Consider the following 19,992-nt stretch of genomic DNA (forward strand, 5'->3'; position numbering starts at 1 on the left):
AAAAAAAAAATCACTATATTTATTAAAACATCTGAGCTTAGTGTCCCGACATGATGGTAAATGTTGTGGGTAAAAGCTGCAAATGGGGATGTACATAAATTATCCCCCAAGACCCAAAAGTATCACAGGTGAAATGGGATTTGCCTGACATTGCTTAGCTCAGGGGACTGGAGACTAGAAACAGGAGGGAAAACTCTCCTCTTTCATGGACTACACACCTCATGCTCAGGCAGCAGAATTGCTCCCTCCTCCTCTTCCTCTGGAGCTGTCATTTATATTCCCGTGACTATTCAGTGTGGGTGGAGGGAATGGGCCATGATGAGCAACCAGGGCAGTCTCTGTGTGTCCCCTGCAGTGACAGGACCCCCAGGGGTCCCCTGCAGGCTCTGTGGATCCCAGGGGGGATCACTGGACAGAAGGACCTGTTTATACTCTGGGAATTTTCTGCTATTAATGAAACCCTGGTTTTGTGTTGTTCTATACTTACCCTACTCAAAATCCTAATTACTGACTGGTTATCTCAGCCATATCAGTTTTACAGTAAATCTGTGACTACACAAATCAACACTTTCTAACATAAAGCACAAAAGATTCTTTTCCACGTATCTTATCTGAATTATGAATACTAGCTCCTAACCTACAAAGGTATATTTGGCATAAATCATAAAATGACTTATTACAATGTATTGAGCCAAAATCATCCTGGCAGTGATGGGTTTCAGCACTCTGAGGAAGTAGAAACAAAGATTTAATCTGAATTTGGTACCTCAGCTGCCTACTCAATGACTACCTAATAGTTCTGGGTGCAATGGATTGGAAAGGTGGATTCTTTTCTAGCTAGTGGCACAAATCAAAACTCTGTTTATCAACTCTTCCTAGGCTGCAAAACATCACGGATGGGAACCCTGGGGGTTTGCTGGGGAGGCAAGAACATGGAGTGAGCAGAGCATCCAGGGACAGAAAACAGAAAATCAATGAGCAGCTTTTTCTGCACAGAATTCCACCTGCACTGGGTCTCCTTCCCTTCTACTCTGTACCCTTCAAAATTACAGTGAGTGGGAAACACCATCACTGAGAATAACTGGTTTACACCTTTTTTCACATTAAATAAAACAACCACACATGGGACAACAGAGAATGTGGCCCATGGGAAAATTAATCTGAAATTATTTCTCCTGAGTATGATAATCCCCCTGAGATGGTCTGAGAGTTCTACTTTGATTCAGTCACTCCTGGATTTGTCTGGTCTGGATCTCAAATTTTCTGCTCCCCAGAATTAGAGTCCCAGCATGTGGGGAGTAGTTATGAGCTGCAGGTCTCAGCCTCCTCTGCATTTTAGGGCAGCATTCCATCACTCCTCTGCAAGCCATCTTCCCACTATAAATACCAGCAGCTCTGGGGCTGGACTATCTTTGGTCAAAACAGCAGTGACGTGTCAGTGCTGCAGATTATGCACATCAGCAGGTCCTTGCTGGGTAAAGGGTCAGAGTTCAGTAGACCCCCAAAGACATTCCCTGGAAACACCTCCACGTCATGCCATTTCCCACTGTAAAAACTCAGGTTTCAGCACAAATGTCAGGCATGGCACTGAATCCTTACCCAGCCAGCCTTTGGGGGCAGGTCATTCTGAGCTCGTTTTTTGGGAGTGGGTGCCATTTGTTGGAGCCTGCCCTGAGCTGTCACATACCTTCCCCATCACAGAACAGCTGCCAGACTGATATAGTCCTGCCCCACAGCCCTGCAGAGCTCATGTGCCCCCTCTTATCTTCCCAGGGGCTGGAGCTGCTGATACCAAATCACTAAAAATGGCAGCAGAAAGAGCAATTTGGGGCTGGTCTGACAGCCAGGGCTGAAGGGAAGCCACAGCCCACCCCACCCTGCATTCCTTGGACACCCCAATCTCCCTCTGGGACTGTTAGGTACACACAGAATAAATGCTTTCTCCATCTGACACTGATGCACATTGTGCTTTTTATTTAAAGGAGTAGCATTAATTGTCAGAAACAATCAAATATAGCAAGCTGTAGTTGAATACATAATTCATGGATAAACCAAACTTTAATACAATTGGAATTTTAAGCAGCTGTTATCCATATCACAGGTGCTTCCCATTCTTGATGGAAATGCAGGTAAAGCTTGTTTATAGGGAATAGAACTGCAGGTGCTCTAGCTGTGGCTCAAGAAGTATTTCAACAATCTATTTGTTTTCCATATGTTTCTGAAAATATTCCTATTTTGTGTCAGACTTCTTACTGTTCTCTTAGTCTCAAGGTATGTGATTCATATTTTAAGGATGAGTAGAATTCTAAAAAGCATTCTGTTATTAATGAATGGATATTTTCCCTAATTTTATCTCTGTTCATTTTTCTGTCACTTTAAGCTGTGCCCTAATTCCTCTGGTTCCAATTCTGTTAGACCTGGTTAGCAAGTCTGGTCTAGCATAACCAAAAAAAAATAACCCCAAACCAGTATAGGTGGGATCTATACTTTAATACAGATCCTAATCCTTCCCCTGTCTAGCTCAGCACACAGTAATTTATCTTACATGTGTCATACATTGAATTTTTAGAATTATCTACCTAAATCTTAGTCTAGACAAAGGCACTGTGAAACTACCATGAGCTTCCATCTATACCCAGGAGTAGCACTAAACTTGGAGAGGATTACAATTGTGGATTTATTCCCCCTTCAAGGGATGCTGCTGCCTTGGTGGTGAAGTCACTCCCTGGACTAAAGGCTTGGGGTCCCAGCCCATGAAAGTGGGTAAATTGAGCTTCTGCGAGTCACTTCTGACAACAATTGTGACATAGCTCCTCTTGGCTTTGCCTTGCTGTGCATTTTTGAATATTTATGTTTCACTTTATTTGAGATAAGCCCTGGTGACAATGGGGATTTGATTTCTGTGAGGGTCCCCAGGCACTACTCCAGTAACAATAACAAACGATGAGCCACAGCCTTGGATTTTGTGTGAATGTTCTGTGGTGGGTCAGAGGTTGAGGAGGACAGAAGGTGGCCACCCTCTCCAGTGCAGAATGTGTGAAACAACCCCACTGCAGCCAAAACAAGTCCTCATCCTGATGGGCAGCCCTGTTTGGTATCTGGTGAGCTGCTGAAATAAACCTTGGGGTTCCACTGGGAGAGCTGAGGAAGTAAAAACCCCTCAGATGCCCCATGGCACTGACACAGAGCTGATTCTTAGCACCTCCTCCAGGCAGGAGCAGCTCTGAGGATGTGAGAAAGCCAGAAATGGGGAGAGCAAACCCTCTTTATCCCAACGCAGCAGTTGTCAGGAGTAAGTCTGGCTGTAAAACAGTCAAATATTTGATGCTTATGTAAAATACTGTTATTTACCTCCTGTTGCTCAAGCCTGTTCTGCTCCATTCACCCCACTCAGTCCACTTCTCCATTTAGCACTGGCAGCAGTAACACAACTCATTTCAGCAGGCTCTTGTTATTACCAGAATCTGATCATTTTCCTTTCCTACCTCCTCCACTGGAAGAAGCAGAGGCAGTGTGACTGTGCTGACTGCAGCAGGGAAGATTTGTAAGAGCTGGAGGAATTCCGTGAGGGCACTGCTCTGTGAACTATGATATAAATGAGCACAGCTCTTTTTTGATAAGGATTTCAGACGTGGACTGTGTGGGTTTTAGAACTGACAGTGGGCACTGCAAGAAAGAACCATGAAACCTTCACGCGTGGCAATTTCTGATGTGTATTTGTAAAAGTATGTTCTTGTATTCCTGGAAGAAATAGGAGTGGAGATTCTTCAAACCCCTCTGACCCTGCAGGGCTGAGCGCAGCCTTTGTTCAGTTTTTAGACAGTAGCTCTTTTGCTGGGTCTTGGGGCCCAAATCTGGTCCCATCCAGAGGAACAATAAAAACAACAGAGAAAATTTTACAGTCTCACCTCAGGCCATGAAAGGAATTGATATTAATTCAATGTAAGAAAGACCTTGAGAAGAGTGTGTGCCTTGCTGGCTCATCCAGCTCTGTCATCAGGGATCCTTTAACTGCCCAAGTTCCAGTTAAACATTATTAAAGTGGAAAGAATTTCATCTATGGACTGGAACAAAAAATATTTTAAAGCATAAACAAGACATCTGGTCATTGTGCTGCTGTGGCATATGAGATGAGATGTTTGTTTGCTCACACACATTTTGAGGCAGAAAGAACAGAAATCACCCTTGCCCTGACTGCTTATTAGAAAAAAACAAATAGAAATTATGTGCACAACTTGCTGAAACTCTTGTCTCACTAAATGAGAAATAATTCACGTGGCTAAAATGAAAACCTTGGAAGGACTACAACCTTCCTGTACTGCAGTTTGACTCTAACCACCTGTTGCAAGGGTTCAAAATAGTTTCCAGTGTCTTTCCATGTCCCAGGGCTCAGTGAGAGGGGTCTCTTAAAAAGGGTCTCTGAAACAATCCCAGTCCCCACCTGGAAAGGAAAGTGAGTGTGAGCCTTCACAGCAGCCTGCAGCTGCTCCTGTGGGATTCCTCCTCTACTGACAGGGCAGGAATGGCCATTTTGATTTATAACTGAAATCTTACCTTGGTTTAAGTGTGTGACGTGAGAAATTTGCCCTGGTGCCTCTTAAAAATGGATTGAACATCATTTTGCTTCATTGAACCTATTGGCTTTTATAGACTGATAACTGATTCTATCAGTACAAAACAGCCACTGCAGGAACATCTGTTTAACCAGAAAACCTTCAGCTCCATCTTGAAGAAAAATCAGCTTTTCCCTCCTCCTGCAAACTTCCCTGGTGTCCCCTGCAGCTGTTCTCCCATGAAACAATAGATGGATTCACACTCACCCCAAAAGAAGAGATCACAACCCAAATTTCATCCCCTCAGGGTTACCAAGGCAAGAACACTCTCGCTTCTTGCTGGCTTGCAGCACAGGAACACAGCCTGTTCCACCAGCCAGGATGTGTCCACTTGGCCTCTGCACTTGTGCTCTTGGATTCCCGAGTGCCTGGGATGGAGATAAATGTGTTTGGGAATAAAAGGTTTTAGCCCCCTCTAAATTCCTCCACAATGTTCTCATGGAAGCTGAGCAGCCAGACAAACAGCAGTGAGGTGTAGCTGTTGTCTCTGGAAAATACTCTCAGTGAACTTCCAGCTTCAGTTGACAGCTTTTTTATTTCTTTGCTATTTAAAGTTCTTCATACACTGGACTGAATGCCCAAAACTGATCGTGGTAATGCTCTGCCTTGAGTTCAGAGCTCCACACCAGTCTGTGGTTTTGCAGTCAGATTCTCCTGTTTTGGGAAAATCTATGATTTGTAGGTGAGCGTGAATACCCAGGGACAGAGCTGCCCCTAATCAGATGTGTGTAGAATTTACTGTACACAATGCCCCAAAGCAAACCAGATTATTTAAGGGTGAATGTGAATAAAGTTAAGTAAATACTTCACCCAGAAGTGAATTTTAAGCTAAGATACATCTATTTGTCACTAACTGAGACTTTATAAAAATAGTTTATAGATAAATTGCTTGTTGAGATCCCAAAAGAATTTAAAACATCTTGCCCTATGCTTTCTTCCCTAAAAAAGCCTCTTCTGGAGAGATGCATGCTTTATTTTCTTTCCCTTTCTTATCTATTTATTTATTTTCCCTTCTTTTAACTGTAAAGTCAAGGAATTATGTAAGAAAACATCTGAATATACACAGATTTTATAACAAGTAAAGTGTATAAAATGATATTAGGTCTGTCTAGAAAGTCTCTAAATGTCTGTCTAATGGCTTTCCCTTAAGTGGCTCCTTTTGCTTTTTATTTTCTCCCATGTAAAGCTATTCCAAGCACCAAAGTGTTACCAAAATGGAATCATATTTTATTGTTCCACTAATTTTCCACTAAGCTTTCCCTTATTTGTTTGTTGCTGGGCTATGGCTTTCTTCTTCTTCAGAATTTCAATTACTCCGCTCTCAGGGTAGGTGGTCTGTAACATGAAACCATCAGGCAATCAGTTTTATGCTTTCCTTTCCAGCTCCAGCTTTCTTTCCCCAAACAACGGTAGGAAATCCTCTGTCTGACACAGTACAGGATAAAGAAAAACAAAAATCAGGCCCATTTGTGATTCAAAGATATGCTCAGTGCTCTTAATGCCTAAAATGCCCCGTGTTTTGATACAACAAAATACTTTAATCCAAAGGCAATTTAAATGATGGACAAAGTAATGGTTGGGAGAGAACAACCAAAATAAACTGGAGCTTTAGAACTGACCTTGATCTAGAATTTGTTGAATTTGTACATCCAAGCAAAAGAAAACTTTTTAACTGTGGAGCTGAACTATAAACTCGAATAGAATAAATCTAGTTAGATCATGACATGCACAAAAATTTACATTCAGGGAAAAGTAATTTTAAATAACTTGGATGCCTGACAATAACACAAGTCTGACGCCTCTCTAAATCACTTAGAGTGGTAGAAGTCAGTGTGTTTCAGTCGAAAAGTCATTACTCCAGGTCCCAAGCCTGTATCTACTCTGCAGTTAATGACAGAAATCAAAATTTAAAATCAGGACTAGCAAATGACTGCACTGTGACAAAATAACAGGAATATTCTGAAAAATAAAGCCCCATGATTTTCATTTTCAAACATTAAGATAATGTTGCATTTCATTTGCTTAAAAAGGAAATATGTAATACTTAGGCAGCAACATAATACATTGTGGTTCACTTTCTCCTGTCAAAAATCTGGTTTATTGGGAGGATAAAAGCAGTTGCAAATGTGGATATGAGGAACTGAAGGAAGCAGAAATGGAGCTGTTTACAGCAACTGCGTTGTTACAAAGTGGGAGACTGAACTGAAAATCTGACATTGTTTTCCATAAAATTCTTCTCAAGTGTCAAATACCACAATTTGGATCCTCCAAAGATGAGTTGATGTTTTAAGTATTCAAAAGAGATGGAAAATACATTTGTGCCTGTTACAGATCAGCGAATTTGTCACTTGTAGATTATTTTCCCATGTCTGTGGACCCTGACACTGAGCAGTGCCCAAGACCCCAGTTGTTGTTTATCTAATGCATATCATTTAATTTAGGCAAATAAGTAGCAACTTTGGCTGTAGTAAAACAAATCCCCCACTTAGCCTGAACATATAAAACATGCTTAAGTTTCTCCACTGTGATAGACAATTTATGGGGCAGCTTTCTCCCAGGGGTGTCTGCTCACCTATAGATCCTATAGGCTTGCAAAGAACCTCCAGTAACAGTTCCAGTAAATCGTTGTAAATCTACTTTTCATCCCTAGCTTAGAACAGACTTTATGACTGTGGCCATCAGCTCCCAAAAACTCTCTTAGTGAAATCTTCACCGCTGACTTCAGCTAGACAGATACCAAATTAATCACACATTGTGCTTCTTACTTCAGGGCAGCGTTTGCCTTTCAATTTTTAGCAGCTTTCAAAATACCATCCTACTGTCCCTGGCCACCCAGTTCAATTTCCTTGGAGAAAGGCCTTGCATGGCTTGAAATGTTGTGGCTTGCAGTTAACAAGTGACTGACACGTGAAGGATAAATACAAACAAAGGCATTTATTCTTTCAGCATGTTTCACTTACTCCCAGTGAACTTCCCAGTCCTTTTTGCCCCTGCAGAAGATGATGTACATCACCTGACTGCCTCGGAATATGAATGACTGGGGGTGATTATGAGCCTGGTGGCAAGAAGCGGTCAGGACCTTTCCCAAGACCTCCATTTATAGCCTTAATTTGCATTTTCCTACGAGGAAAAGTAAATTCTACCATGGCTTATCGCTTCAGTGACAACTCCCTTGAAGCAGCCATGATAATTGCATTTTTTTCCTGAAACGGCAGGAAAACACTTCCTAAGCAGTTAAAAGCTTTTGGGCTTAGTTTTTCTCCAAAGGTTTTCTGGAGGAGGGGAATTCAGTCCTTGCAATCAGACACAAACAAGAGTTAAGCACCGGTCTCTGCATCTTGTCCATACTGAAGAGCACCTCAGGCAAGGGGATAAACAAAAGGAAAGCAAGTTATTTTTAGTTATTTGGGACAAAAGGGACAGAGGCAGTGACAAGTGTATCATTTTAGTTCTGGTTCCTTTGTTCTGTAAATCTGATCAAATTGTAACACAGCATTCAAAGCAAGCAGAAAGTTTAAATGACTGAGTGTCATTCTAGTCCGGGGGGCTTTTCTCTTAGAGTATGTACAAAACTCATTTCATCCCAAAAGAAACTTCACAGCATCTTCTCAGCCTCCCAGCTCCCATTTCAGCCTGAGCTAGTAAAGCCACTAAAAAAGCCACGGAGATACCGAGTCACTAAAGTGTCTCTCATTAATCTAACGAGTCTGGGTGTCTAACAAAGAAGCGCAGCAGGGTCTGGAGAAGTCAGGCTGGGAAAAGGAACTGAACTGCAGTGTCAGAGCAGGGAAAGTGGCCTTCCGTGGGCTGTAAAGCCTGGAGATATGCTAGAGGCTGAAATATCACAGACTGCTCTCTCTGCCTCCCTTGGATCCATCCTGGGTTGGTAACTCACTTTAACATCAGCTGCTCAGCAAGTCTGCAAAAGCCTCCTCCAGTGAGGCAGCCAAAAACAGGGCAAAAATCTTGCTTTTGGGTCAACTTAGAAGCAGAGAAAGACAGCATTTAAATTAGCAGCAGGACATAAAACTGGCTAAAACTGAAGGAGAAGGTCCTCATTGCTAGAGAAAGGTTTGTAATAGAACCGGTGAACAATTCCCCTGCTGCAGAGGAAATTTTGCCTACAAAGGTTTTAAGGGGAAAGACGGAGGCCAAAATGAAGGGAAAACATGAAAAGTTGGATTAAAAAGAAGTGGCTCAGTATGTAGTGGCTCCTTCAAACACAGGAAGGAATCACAGGGCTGGCTGTGTGGACACTGAAATGAAAACAAGAGTTGCTAGCAGGACACTTCTGAGCCGTGAGTGCAGCTAAGACAGCTCAGTGCATCTGTGCATCCCCAGCACCCAAGGGGCCAGACTTGCACTCCAAAATGAGAGTTAGGGTTCTTGACAAGCTAGCAGGAAAAGGGAAATACCACTAGCAGAGAAAATACAAAAGTGAGAACTACATAAATTCACATTTTATTCCTATTTTATTGTGGTTAAGAGAACTGGCTCAGCTTAAGTATGGGAACATAACTGGGTGTAAGGCAGTGACTGGCTCCAAGAGGTGCAGCTTCCAGGGCTTCCCTGGGTGCCAGCAGGCTTGGTTTTTCAGCAAGATTTCATATTCCATGATATTATCATCACCTCGCTTTGTTTGTTTGGATTTAGGATGAAGCAAGCTTTAAAGAGTCTGACACACATGTGGGGTTTTTTTTTTTTTTTTTTCATTCAATCATTTAAGCCTTCCTTGTAACTACAGACAGGAGATTTCTTTAAGACTTAAAAAAGGGGAATGAATTCTGAATGAGCTACAAGGGAGAGATAAATAAATATGCAGTCAGTGGAGTATTCTGACAAAACAATTTTTTTTTCTTTGCAAGAAAGTTGCTTGGGAAAAAATGCTGTACAGAAGAGGGGTTATTTGTTCTTAGGTTTTGATGAAGATGATCAACTTGGGTTTTTTTTTGCTAAAGGGAAACACAGTTGGGCAATTTCATCTCCATATGTCACACATCTAGAAGAGGATGACAATTTCCAATTTCCATCCCCTCTGCCTGCAGATCAGGTTGGCTACTTGGGGATTTCCAAAGAGGACCTGGTCTGAGCCAACAGTCTGTGTCCAGTTTACATCTGGAGCGGCCACGGAAGCCTTGTCCTTCCCACCATGACCTCATCCTTGGCAAACCACAATGTTCCTCCATCCAAACCTATGCTCCCAGAAATAAAGGCCCTAAATCCCCATAATTTCAGCCACAAAATATATATATATATATTTTTTTTTGTGCGTGGCATGGCTTCTTACTTATAAACAGTAATAGAGTTTGAAGTAGCAAAAATACAAATAATCACCTTATTCACGTAACTGATGAAAGCTCTGCCCAGAGCCCCTCACCATTTGCTGTCAGATTTTGGGCTTGAGAAAAGAGGCTTGTTAAAAGAAAGGAGAAAAAGATTTCTGTTTAGGAATCAAGTTAGAGAAAAACATTTTGGAGAAGGCTGCAAGGGTGGAGATCAGATGATCTTTGTGTGTTTCTTTAGGAGGAAAAAGAAGTTATGCAATTCCAAGCAGTCATGTGGTATGGCAGCTGCTAAAGTTACTGCTAATTTTTATTAGAGCTGGCCAGAGACAGAAAAAGGTCTGCTTTATAAGCAAGACCTTTTAAGAAGTAAACTAAATCTTCCTGAGCTGGGAGGCCTGCAGAACTGAGAGAAGGAAAAAAATAGCACTAAAAAGTTCTGCGTTTTTTTTTTTTTTTTTCCTCCTCCCACCTTCAAATGGTTCAGGAAACATTTTCACTCTCCCTTCCTGTTGCTGGTTTCTTTCTCCTATTCATCCAATCAATCAAGCAGATGTATAATATTTACCAGTTTTCAGCTCAAATTCCTGCTCAGCCCAAAGGACTATTCACGTGCAGAATGTGTGTGAGCTTTTATTGCCCCCAGGCAGACACGTGGCCCTGGGTCCAGGCTCTGGCTGACCCTGCTGGGAGCAAGGGCTGGATTAGCTGCTCTCCAAAGGTCCTCTCCAACCCCAGCCATGCCGTGATCCTTGGAAACACCCAGTGATTTTACTCTGTTTGATAAAATTGGAGATGGGATTCCAGTACTCCCAGCAGTTTTATGGTATTTTCCAGGACTGAACACCTGTCTTTGAAATTCTGTGCAGGAATTAAACTGGATCCTGAGCCAGGCTCCATTTCCAAACCTGTTTCTTGCTTTCAGCTTTGCACACTTTTGTGATCTTCAAAGTCATGCGGGTGATGGCAAAAAATAATAAAGATTAAATGGAAACACTAGGAGATAAAATTCACCACACTGGAGAGACCAGACACAGCTCCTCATATGGCATCTAATCTCTGTCCAAACAGGATTAATTTTGTACTGCTGTTAAATGGAGCGTATAATTAATATAGATACTCCTCTGGGGCTGTGGATGATAACTGTGCCAGTGGGAAAGGGAATGCCTTTCCTGAGATCCACAGGTCCAGTCCTGCAGTAAGGGATCTAGAAATTATTGATTTTTTAAAAGAGTATTTTAACACCGGGCTCGATTAGACTATGGAAAAGGGGCTTGCACTAAAAAAAGATACTGTATTCCACACTCTGCCTCTTTTTCCACCTGCTTCACACAACTGAAACACATTTAATGCATAATTTAAGCTGGAGGTAAGACACTTGCAGCGTTTGCACTATTTGGGACTAGGAATCCCCTGGTCCCTCACAAAAGGGATGCACACAGGGATGGGATGTGTCTCCACCATTTACTGCTCAGCCCACGCTGCCCTCCTGTACCACTCCTCCTTCACCCCAAAGACTCAACTTGCCTTTCTGGATGGAGTATTCCCCCACACAGCCTTTAAAACCCAAATTCCCCTTTCAGAGGTAAATTCTCTTTAAAGATATAAGACTTTACAGATAGAAGCTTCTTTAAAGATGGCACACCTTTATATGAAAGCCAACACAACACAAATTTACTTTGGATACTAAAAATGGATAATAAAAGCCTTAAAAGGAAAATACTGCTTTCATTTAAAAGCCTCAGTGGTGAAGCAAATTTTTTCAACTGCTATTATTGTCAGCCCAGTCCCATTTGTATTTATGAGTGCCTAAAAACTTTACAAGTCCTGTAGTTGCACTTTGTAGTGGAACATAAAGTAGTCAGGTTACATAGTTTTGGAATTCATCAAAACATGCAGAAAGCAAAGCAGCAGTCAACAGTGTTGGAACTAAATTCCCAGTGCTGAGAAGTTGTCACCTCTCAGTGTTTCAAGCCCAGAACTGCCGTTAATTGTGGATAATTTTCATAGTGTAAAGAATGAATTAATTAATAAAGAAAAAAGCCTCATGTATGAAGGAGAGTATGAATCTAAAGCCATAATTGCCATACAATTTGCTGGAGTACATTTGATAAACTTCTATTGAGCACTCTCCTTTTCCAGGCTTTCCTGTCTGGGGTGTTTCTTGTCCTACCATACCCCCACATTTAGCAACTTCGCTAAAACAAACAAAAAGCCCCACACTGGAATCGACTTTGTTTACTGTTAAGAACCTTATTTGTCACTAAAACTACAAAGCCCACTAGGCAGGAGAGACTTTGTACTTCTCACCAGAACAGCACCACGCTCTCGTCCTGAAGAAAATTCCCTCCATCCAAATTAACCAGGGCTGAGCTGCAGGATCAGGATTTGGGATCCTCAGGCAGATTTGGTCATTCTCTCACACTTGCCATTTTTCACGTTTCCTGAACAAATCCCATTTTTAATTCCAAATGAAGAGTTATGCAAATGTGACTCAAGTGCCTTTTGATAGCGCTGGTCTGAGCTTGCTCCTTTTGTCAGTTAATTTGCACTTACTTCATGCATATCTTTAACCCACTTGGCATGGTGATGTGCCCCATATGTACTAAATTAAGGATGATTGTGCCTGATTGCCCAATTATGATACCAAATGTGTGAAAAATAGTTGATAGGACATTCTGTGTGTTTTCTCTAAAAAGACTCCACGCATTCAAAAATCTAAAAATAAAACCTAACAGTTAATCATAATGGTTTGGCTTGAAATGTGGAAAACTGACGAGATGATTTGAAATGCAAGAAATTGCACCACAAATGAAAAGATTAAATTGTCCCATTGTTATATGCTCTATTAGCATCCTTTGAAATGGCCCAGCATTTGTTGGAGTCTGACATGTTTCTCTCTGATGAGCTACAGAGGATGAACCCGCTATCTTTCACTTCTTTGACAGAGTAATAATTCCTAACCCCAAATTCTAGATTGAGAGGTGGTTTGTATTTTGAATTCATCACAAACTGTCCCAGGTCCCAGGGCAGGGCTGACCTGCAGCACCAGGTGCCACACCAGGTTTGGAACAACCTCTCCCTGCCTCACCCAAGGCAGGCAGGCACCCACCAAGAGCTGGATTATCCAAGCAATTAGCAAGGATTGGTTTAGCAGAAAGTGGCAAACACAGCTGAGGGAGGATGGATGAGGGAATTCACCACCACAGGAGTCAGTGGAGTGAGTCCCTGACTTCTTGTGAGATTCGACTGGAAATTATCAAAGCAGTTTGCATTTCCTCTCCAGTCTTGCTCCTTGTGGTCCCAAACAAGTTAGCCACACCAAAGAGAAACAACATTTGCTAAACAATCCGTCACTTTCCCTGTGTTTTAAAACACTGTATCAGTAGGACTTTTCTCCCAGTTTTTCCAGCCTTACAGTTATGTAAAGTTTGAGGCAAGAGGATCCAACCTGGAAAGCAAATTCCTCATAATTGATTCTCCTTTTTCTCAAGATCAATTTCCTGTTTAACCGCAATTCCAACACAAACATGAGCAACACTATTTAACTTCTCTGCAAGGACTGTGGATGCTCCATCCCAGAAAAAATTTGGCATTCCTCTCAATTCCAGCAGTGGCAGTTCTTTCCCTGATTTGTGCACAGTTGTCATGGTCCCCATCTCGAGAGCACTGATGGTTTTATGGGAGAGGTCTCATGCTGGCTAAAGACTGAAATGATTGTTTTCAAGCAGACTGTGTGAGCAAGGAAAGCAAGAGTGGAGGGAAGTGCAGGAGAGAAAGGACTCCAAACCATAATCCCAATAATTTAAGATGTGTTACACATAAGGGATCTATTCCTGAGTTTAAGAGAGCTTTTTTTTGATAACTTAATTACCTCTTATTCTTTCAACATGCCCTTGAGACCAATATTCTAAGCTTCCACAGATTCAAAATGCCCATTACACTTAGGGTCAGCATGATGTGGACTTCTATTAAAAAGAAGAAAGAATAGGATGGTGTGGAAATTTGAGGGGAGCCCACAGCGGACCTTTTCAAAAGTTGCAGCATGAAATGTGCTTATAACCTGAGCTCTGCAGCCTGCAGGTCAGAGAATGTTGGTCCATAATATTTGAAACAAAATTGCTTTTTTTTTAATTTGGAACACTTATATTTTCATTCCATCCAATTTATTTTTCTGGTTTTGTTTGTGGGAAGAACAATATTACAGGATATAGTGTAGAAATCCTTGTTGCACCTCTTTGGTTCATTCTCTGGCTCATCCCCCTGCTTTCCCCACCTCCCTGCCACAGCTCAGCCAGTAGTGCTGGTATGAAATCAGGGAAAGAAATTTATGAGAGGAAAAAATGCAGCGACAACCAAGGCCGCCTGTTTTCATTTACATTTTCCTCTTTGGGTTGTTATTATTGCTCCCTTTCGACCGAGCTGTGGGATCTCTGTTTTAGCACAGGCACGATGCTGCTTTGTGAGACACCATTAACAGACATGGACAAAGGCCTTGGACAGTTTTCTGGGAGCATAAACTCCAAAAAGAGCTGACTCTGCTCTAGCTGCACTGGCTGCCCCGCCGCGTTCGTTCCCCACAAATGCGCTCGTGTGCTTGCGTGTCCTGGCAGGAACTGCAACAGCCAATTTTAAGTCACTGTCTGAAAATATTTTCTTCTAGAAAATTAATTCCTGAGCGTACGGAGCTGCACAGTAAATCTTGTTGGCAGAGCTGAGTTTTCCATTCATGACAATTCTGTTAAATCCATATCCTTGTCAGAGTTCAGCTGGCATGGAGCGTCCTGCAAGGAGCTGCAGGCTTAGGATTATCCTGCTAAAGCTGGCGTTGTTTTAAAAGGTGCTCACCAGCAAATCAGGAATTGAAGGCGGTGCTCAGACAGTAATTTTATTGAGTGACTGCTTGTGGAAGATGCCTGTGAGCACTGATAGGTGAGCAGGGCAGCCAGGGCAGCACAAGTGTGCTCTGACAGTGCAGCCAGCCCAGCAGTACACTGAGCCCTTTCAGCCACAGGCTCAGTCTGCTGGAAAAACGAGACCCATCACGCACCACCAGACCACAAGGAATGCTCCTTCTTTTATTCATTCACTCAGTTTTACAGCCATCCTTGCTTCACTTTGTGTCACTGTCAGGGAAAGGTTCACCATGCTCCTGCCAGTGTCCTTTCCTGCCACTCCTCTGTGGCTGATGGATTTCTCTGCGCTGATGTGACTTTTCAGAGGCTGTGCTGTGAACACAGCTACCAAATTAATCTCCCTGAAATCCACCTAACCCCCTCCTGTGAGCAGAAAGTGGCTCTGCCAAAACACCACACTTACTTTACTACAGGCTGGACAGGGAGCCCGCAGCAAATGGCAAATTTTGTTTGTACATCCACAAGATTTGCTAAAAAGTTTCATTGTTCTCGTGTGTAATCTGTGAAGAAATGCACGTCCTGGAAAAGCAGCCTGTAATTTGTAGCACATGAGTATGCTTTGGGGAAAATCAATCAAATGAACTAAGACGTGTTCTCAACTCCTAAACTAATGATCCTTCCTGTGAGCAGCATGAAACACCGGGCGAGCCCCAGATGGCATAAATCCTCCAGGTTTCAGCAAAGCTGTGACAGTTTATACTACCTCAACAGTAACCTAATTGTGCTGCAAACTTCTTAAGGTGGCGAGCAGTCAGCCTTTTCAAAAGCCTCCTTCTTCCCAAGCAGTCCCAGGGCTAAACAAACAAGTTTACCAGTTAGTGAGGAGAGAATGCCAGATTTAATTTATACTCTTTCAGGGCTGATGTGCTTAAAAATAATAACTCTGAAAATCTGATTTTGTCTTAAGAAATGCCAAGCAGCTGCGTAGAGGCATTCAGGGCTGGGACCTGAACCAACTTCTGTTGAGAGAGGAAATTAGGACCATTTTGTTACCCTGACAAAAATGAAATCTATGAGAACAGTAATTCCTTTGAAGAAAAAAATCAATAGTTTCAGCATGTTTTTAATGTGGCAATTTGCTATGGAACATCTTAACAATACCTCAGTATATCACCAGTTGAAATCAGCCGTTGGCTTTGAGTGTACAAGTACAGAACTGCATGAAAAATGTGTAGTCAAAGCAGAAGAAATCTCCCAGAATTGTGACTTCCTCACTCCTAAATTCACTGTGAAAAACCTGAGAACAGACACAGGTAAGAAGTAGCTTTGGTTTACATAGAGAAGTTACAAAACCACCAAAATCCAAATCTTTAACACTAATCTGACAAGAACTTCAAGAACTTCTTTCCCTCTGTGCCTCAGATTACCCATTTACAGAGTAAGGGTATTATTAAACAGTGAGGGGAAATTATTAAGCAGTTAATAGTCACAACATGACCTTCATGGTGATATGTAAGCACTAAATATCATTATTCAACAGATTCTGTAAAAGAAAATACAAGAAAAAGGCTATTTCTCTGTACTTGCTACATGCTGCTCTGATGACTGAGTAGCACAGACCATGCAACATTCATCTTGGTTTTTGTCATTTAGTAGTAGCAGCATAGACCTCACAGTGCCATTACTTACTTCAATGATATGAAAAGGGCCAAAAAATTGCTTTTAAAGAAAATTCAAGTCGATTCTTAAACCTGATTAAATTTGCATTTAACTGTCTGAAAAATGCAGAACAGGAAATCCAAATTACATAAGGAAAATATGTTTAAAAATTATCTCTGACATAATTCCAAGGTTATCTCCGGATCAAATTGTCAGGGGATAGAATTTGCAAGCAAACAGCAATAAAAAACTGCTTCTGCTATCAGCTCGGAACAGTACCCTGATGTGTCTGTACTTCACTCTGCCTAATCCCTGCTCAGTAATTAGAAATGTTGTGGCAATTCTGAAAATGAGAAGTGACGCTCTTATTTTATGTGTGCTCCAAAACACATTCACCAGAAGATCTGCAGCGAAGAAATATTTTCCAAAAGGAAATCAAATGATTTGTGTTTTACTTCATTGTAAATTCTCTGTGATGGATGCTGGAATTAATTAGGGAGATGTTATGCTCAGCATCTTATACTGGAATAAGAACTCTTTGTGGAAGAGTCTATTTAGAATCATGCTGATGATACATAAAACCTTAATATTGAATGAACAAGGTGAAGAAGTTCTAGATAGCTAAATTCCATTCTAGGGAAGTAAGTTGCCATCTTTCCTCACCATTTTTTATGCCTTTGAAAGCAAATGTGACCTGTAGGATGCTCTACTCTGTGCCAAGTTCTCCAGCTGTGTCCTCCTCGTTACAGCTACATCTGTAAATAATTTTTGAGTCAAACTCCCAAATCAAAACTTTGACGGTGTGAAGGTTATAAAAAAAACTTGCCTCTAGAAGGACACCACCAGTGGCCATTACTAATTCTTGCCTAGATTGTTTACAGGTATTTCAATTATCTAAGATAATGAGACATCAGGATGATAAAGCTCACTTAGATGCCTCGATGCAGGAGGTATCCCCTTTTTCCTTATCCAGAGCAAGGTTAGATAAAATGTGCTAAATATAAACTGCAGAGAACACAGCATGAAACAGCTGCTCTCAGGAGCTGGTGTCCACAGTATCTGTTTTTTAAAGAGCTCACTTTTAGAGCACTCCAGTCTAGTGCTGTGAACTGGATGCCTGTAGTGGCTGGGCTGCATGAAACAAATTAATTTATCTAGAAAAGCATTCCATTAGCACTCTTGGAGACTGCTCCACCATGGGAATCAAACCACATTAGCTGGGCAGCACTCAAGGCTTGCTTCCACAGGACACTCCTGATCCAGACTGAGATGCTGGTCTGGAGGCACCCAAAGCCAACCCTTGGGAAACAATGTGCTCCATTTTCACCAGCATTTTGTGTATATTTAGAGGTGAGAAGAGTGAATTTGACAATGAGTTTGTGGTCAGCACAACAAGAGCTGTCAACACACGTCAGCCCCATGTCAACACATGGGTTCCTGCTACCCTTGGCATGTTAGTAACCCAACAAATCCCTCTAATGTCTTTGTTCTGGGTTTTTCTCTTGTCTGAAAATGCAGCTTGAGCTGTGCAAAAGGCTCTGCACAAACACTGCTGGCACAGGTGTGGCTCTGCTCAGGGAGGGGACAGGGCAGGAAAGCTCACCCAGCCTGTCCCCTCGTGTCCCTGCCAGCTCCTCTGGACACACAGAGTGGCACTCCTTCCTCAGCCTGCACCAACACTAAGCTTGGGGAGCAGTAAGGAAGGAGCAAAAAATAAAATCAGAAGGAAAGAGGTCCCTTGCAAGAGAGCAGATGGTGCAGAGCCCATGGAGGTTGGCTGCCCTTGTCCCCTGCACTGTGAGCCAGGGTCACTTCCACAACTCACAGAGCCTGAACCAGGACCAGGACATTTCCTAACCTTGGGGTGTTTGATCTCCCAGAGTTTTGGTTTTCATACAGTTGTTTGGTTTATGTGACTGTGCACTACTTCAGAAACGGATGTCAGCTTTCCAAGGAGGCTGTGGGGAAATTCAGGCTTATGGGAAACCTTCAGTTCAAACACAATCACAGACTTCTCACAAAACTGTCCAGACCTTTTTGCAATTACGTTACATCACACACAGGGTTTGAGCAACTCTGGATCATTTCACATTCCAAGCTCAGCTTCTTATCTTTTTACAGTTCTGCTACTGTGGCTCCATTCTTTCCCAAATGAAGAAACTTAATTAATATTTTATTCCCTTACTAGATTGTGAATACAACTTGCCATAACAGTACAGAAAAAGCAAATACGCTTTGTCCCCTGCCAACAGAAAATCCTTAACAGCTGTTTATTGCTCATTTGCAAAACATAAGAGCAATGGAATTCCATTACTTAGAGAAACTGGCTGTTCCATGATATCCTTGGCAACCAACACCACACTTATCTTTTTGAACAATAGAGTCTCAAAGTTTCTGCAGCCTACAAAAATAAGACAGTGAGGAAGACTTTTTCTTAACTGCAAAATGCTAAACAATGGGAACTGACTCACCGTCAGCTTCATTGTGTTTCATGAAAATGAAACTTTTTCTTGCTCTCCCCCCTAAAAAAGAAATTTGCTCGCTGCAAATTTAGAGAAAAGTTTCATGCAACCATCTCCTTCACAGGAAGAGCTTTTTATTGAGGTCAAGACTTTGGCAAAACGAGAAGAAATTCAGACTGCATTCTAAGTAATGTAAGAACTCACAAACAACATTAAAGGAGATACTTAGGTTTATGATAAACCATAGAGAAATCGCAGAGCAGAATTTTCCCTGACTGTTCAAAACTTAAATACCAAGAAAAATAACATCGTGCTTTACTCCACAGATATTTCACATATGGTTTTAACTAAATAACTTCCAAGTTTCCAGCAGCTTAAAAAAGAACTATCTATGGCATACCAGAGAGATGCGAGCTCCTCAGAAAGTCAGGACATGCACATACCATCCATAATCTGGTTTCTATATTTAGGGAAGGACTATACCTAAAGCCCTGGAGGTCAGCACTGCATCAAGCCCAGAATATTTTCACAGACAGATGTTCTAGACAGTGTTTACCACGTTCCACTCTCCCAAACCCACAGCAAACGTGCCATGTGAAGACCTGAGCTGGAGCTTGCACTGTTAAGAGGCAGTGTACTCTCTTACCTCAATGATCCTGTCGTGGATTTGCAGCCCTCCTTCCTTAGCAGCAGGCCCAGTGTCAACTATTTTGGATACAAAAATTCCTTCGCTGGATGAGCCATCCTGATTGTCCTTCAAGGAGGAAAAGGAAAACACATTATTGTCCCTCTCGTCTGCCCTCAGCTGAAGCTTGTCCATGTCACAACAGTGCATGTAATTTGAGAGAAATATTCTTACTGATGTCTTAATATGGAATCACTTTGTGCTAATGAGAACACCTGATACCCCAATTTTGAAAGATTAAGCAAACAGGGATGGGCTTCCATTAGGTAAATTAGTTGCTTGATAATAATTTTCCTCTGACTTCAGCCAGCTCAGGAGTATTTGTCATTACAATTATTCTCACAGCAAAATCCAGTGAGACACAGCCTGCTTGCACATCAAACATAAGACAACAGTGCAATTTTCATTTTTAGTTGCACAGCTTTTCCTCTGGAG

General features: G+C 41.9%; 1 protein-coding gene across 1 annotated transcript in view; it reads right to left on the reverse strand.

Moving 5' to 3' along the window:
* The window catches only part of PDZRN3 (PDZ domain containing ring finger 3), a 131,192-nt gene that overhangs the window by 103,315 nt on the left and 7,885 nt on the right, over positions 1–19,992 (reverse strand). The window contains exon 3 of the mRNA XM_068202297.1: positions 19,519–19,626. Coding sequence (XP_068058398.1) covers positions 19,519–19,626 — 108 coding nt within the window. The remainder of the gene's footprint in view (positions 1–19,518; positions 19,627–19,992) is intronic.

This window comes from Anomalospiza imberbis, chromosome 11 (assembly GCF_031753505.1).
Source record: "Anomalospiza imberbis isolate Cuckoo-Finch-1a 21T00152 chromosome 11, ASM3175350v1, whole genome shotgun sequence".
Lineage (NCBI taxonomy): Eukaryota > Metazoa > Chordata > Aves > Passeriformes > Viduidae > Anomalospiza > Anomalospiza imberbis.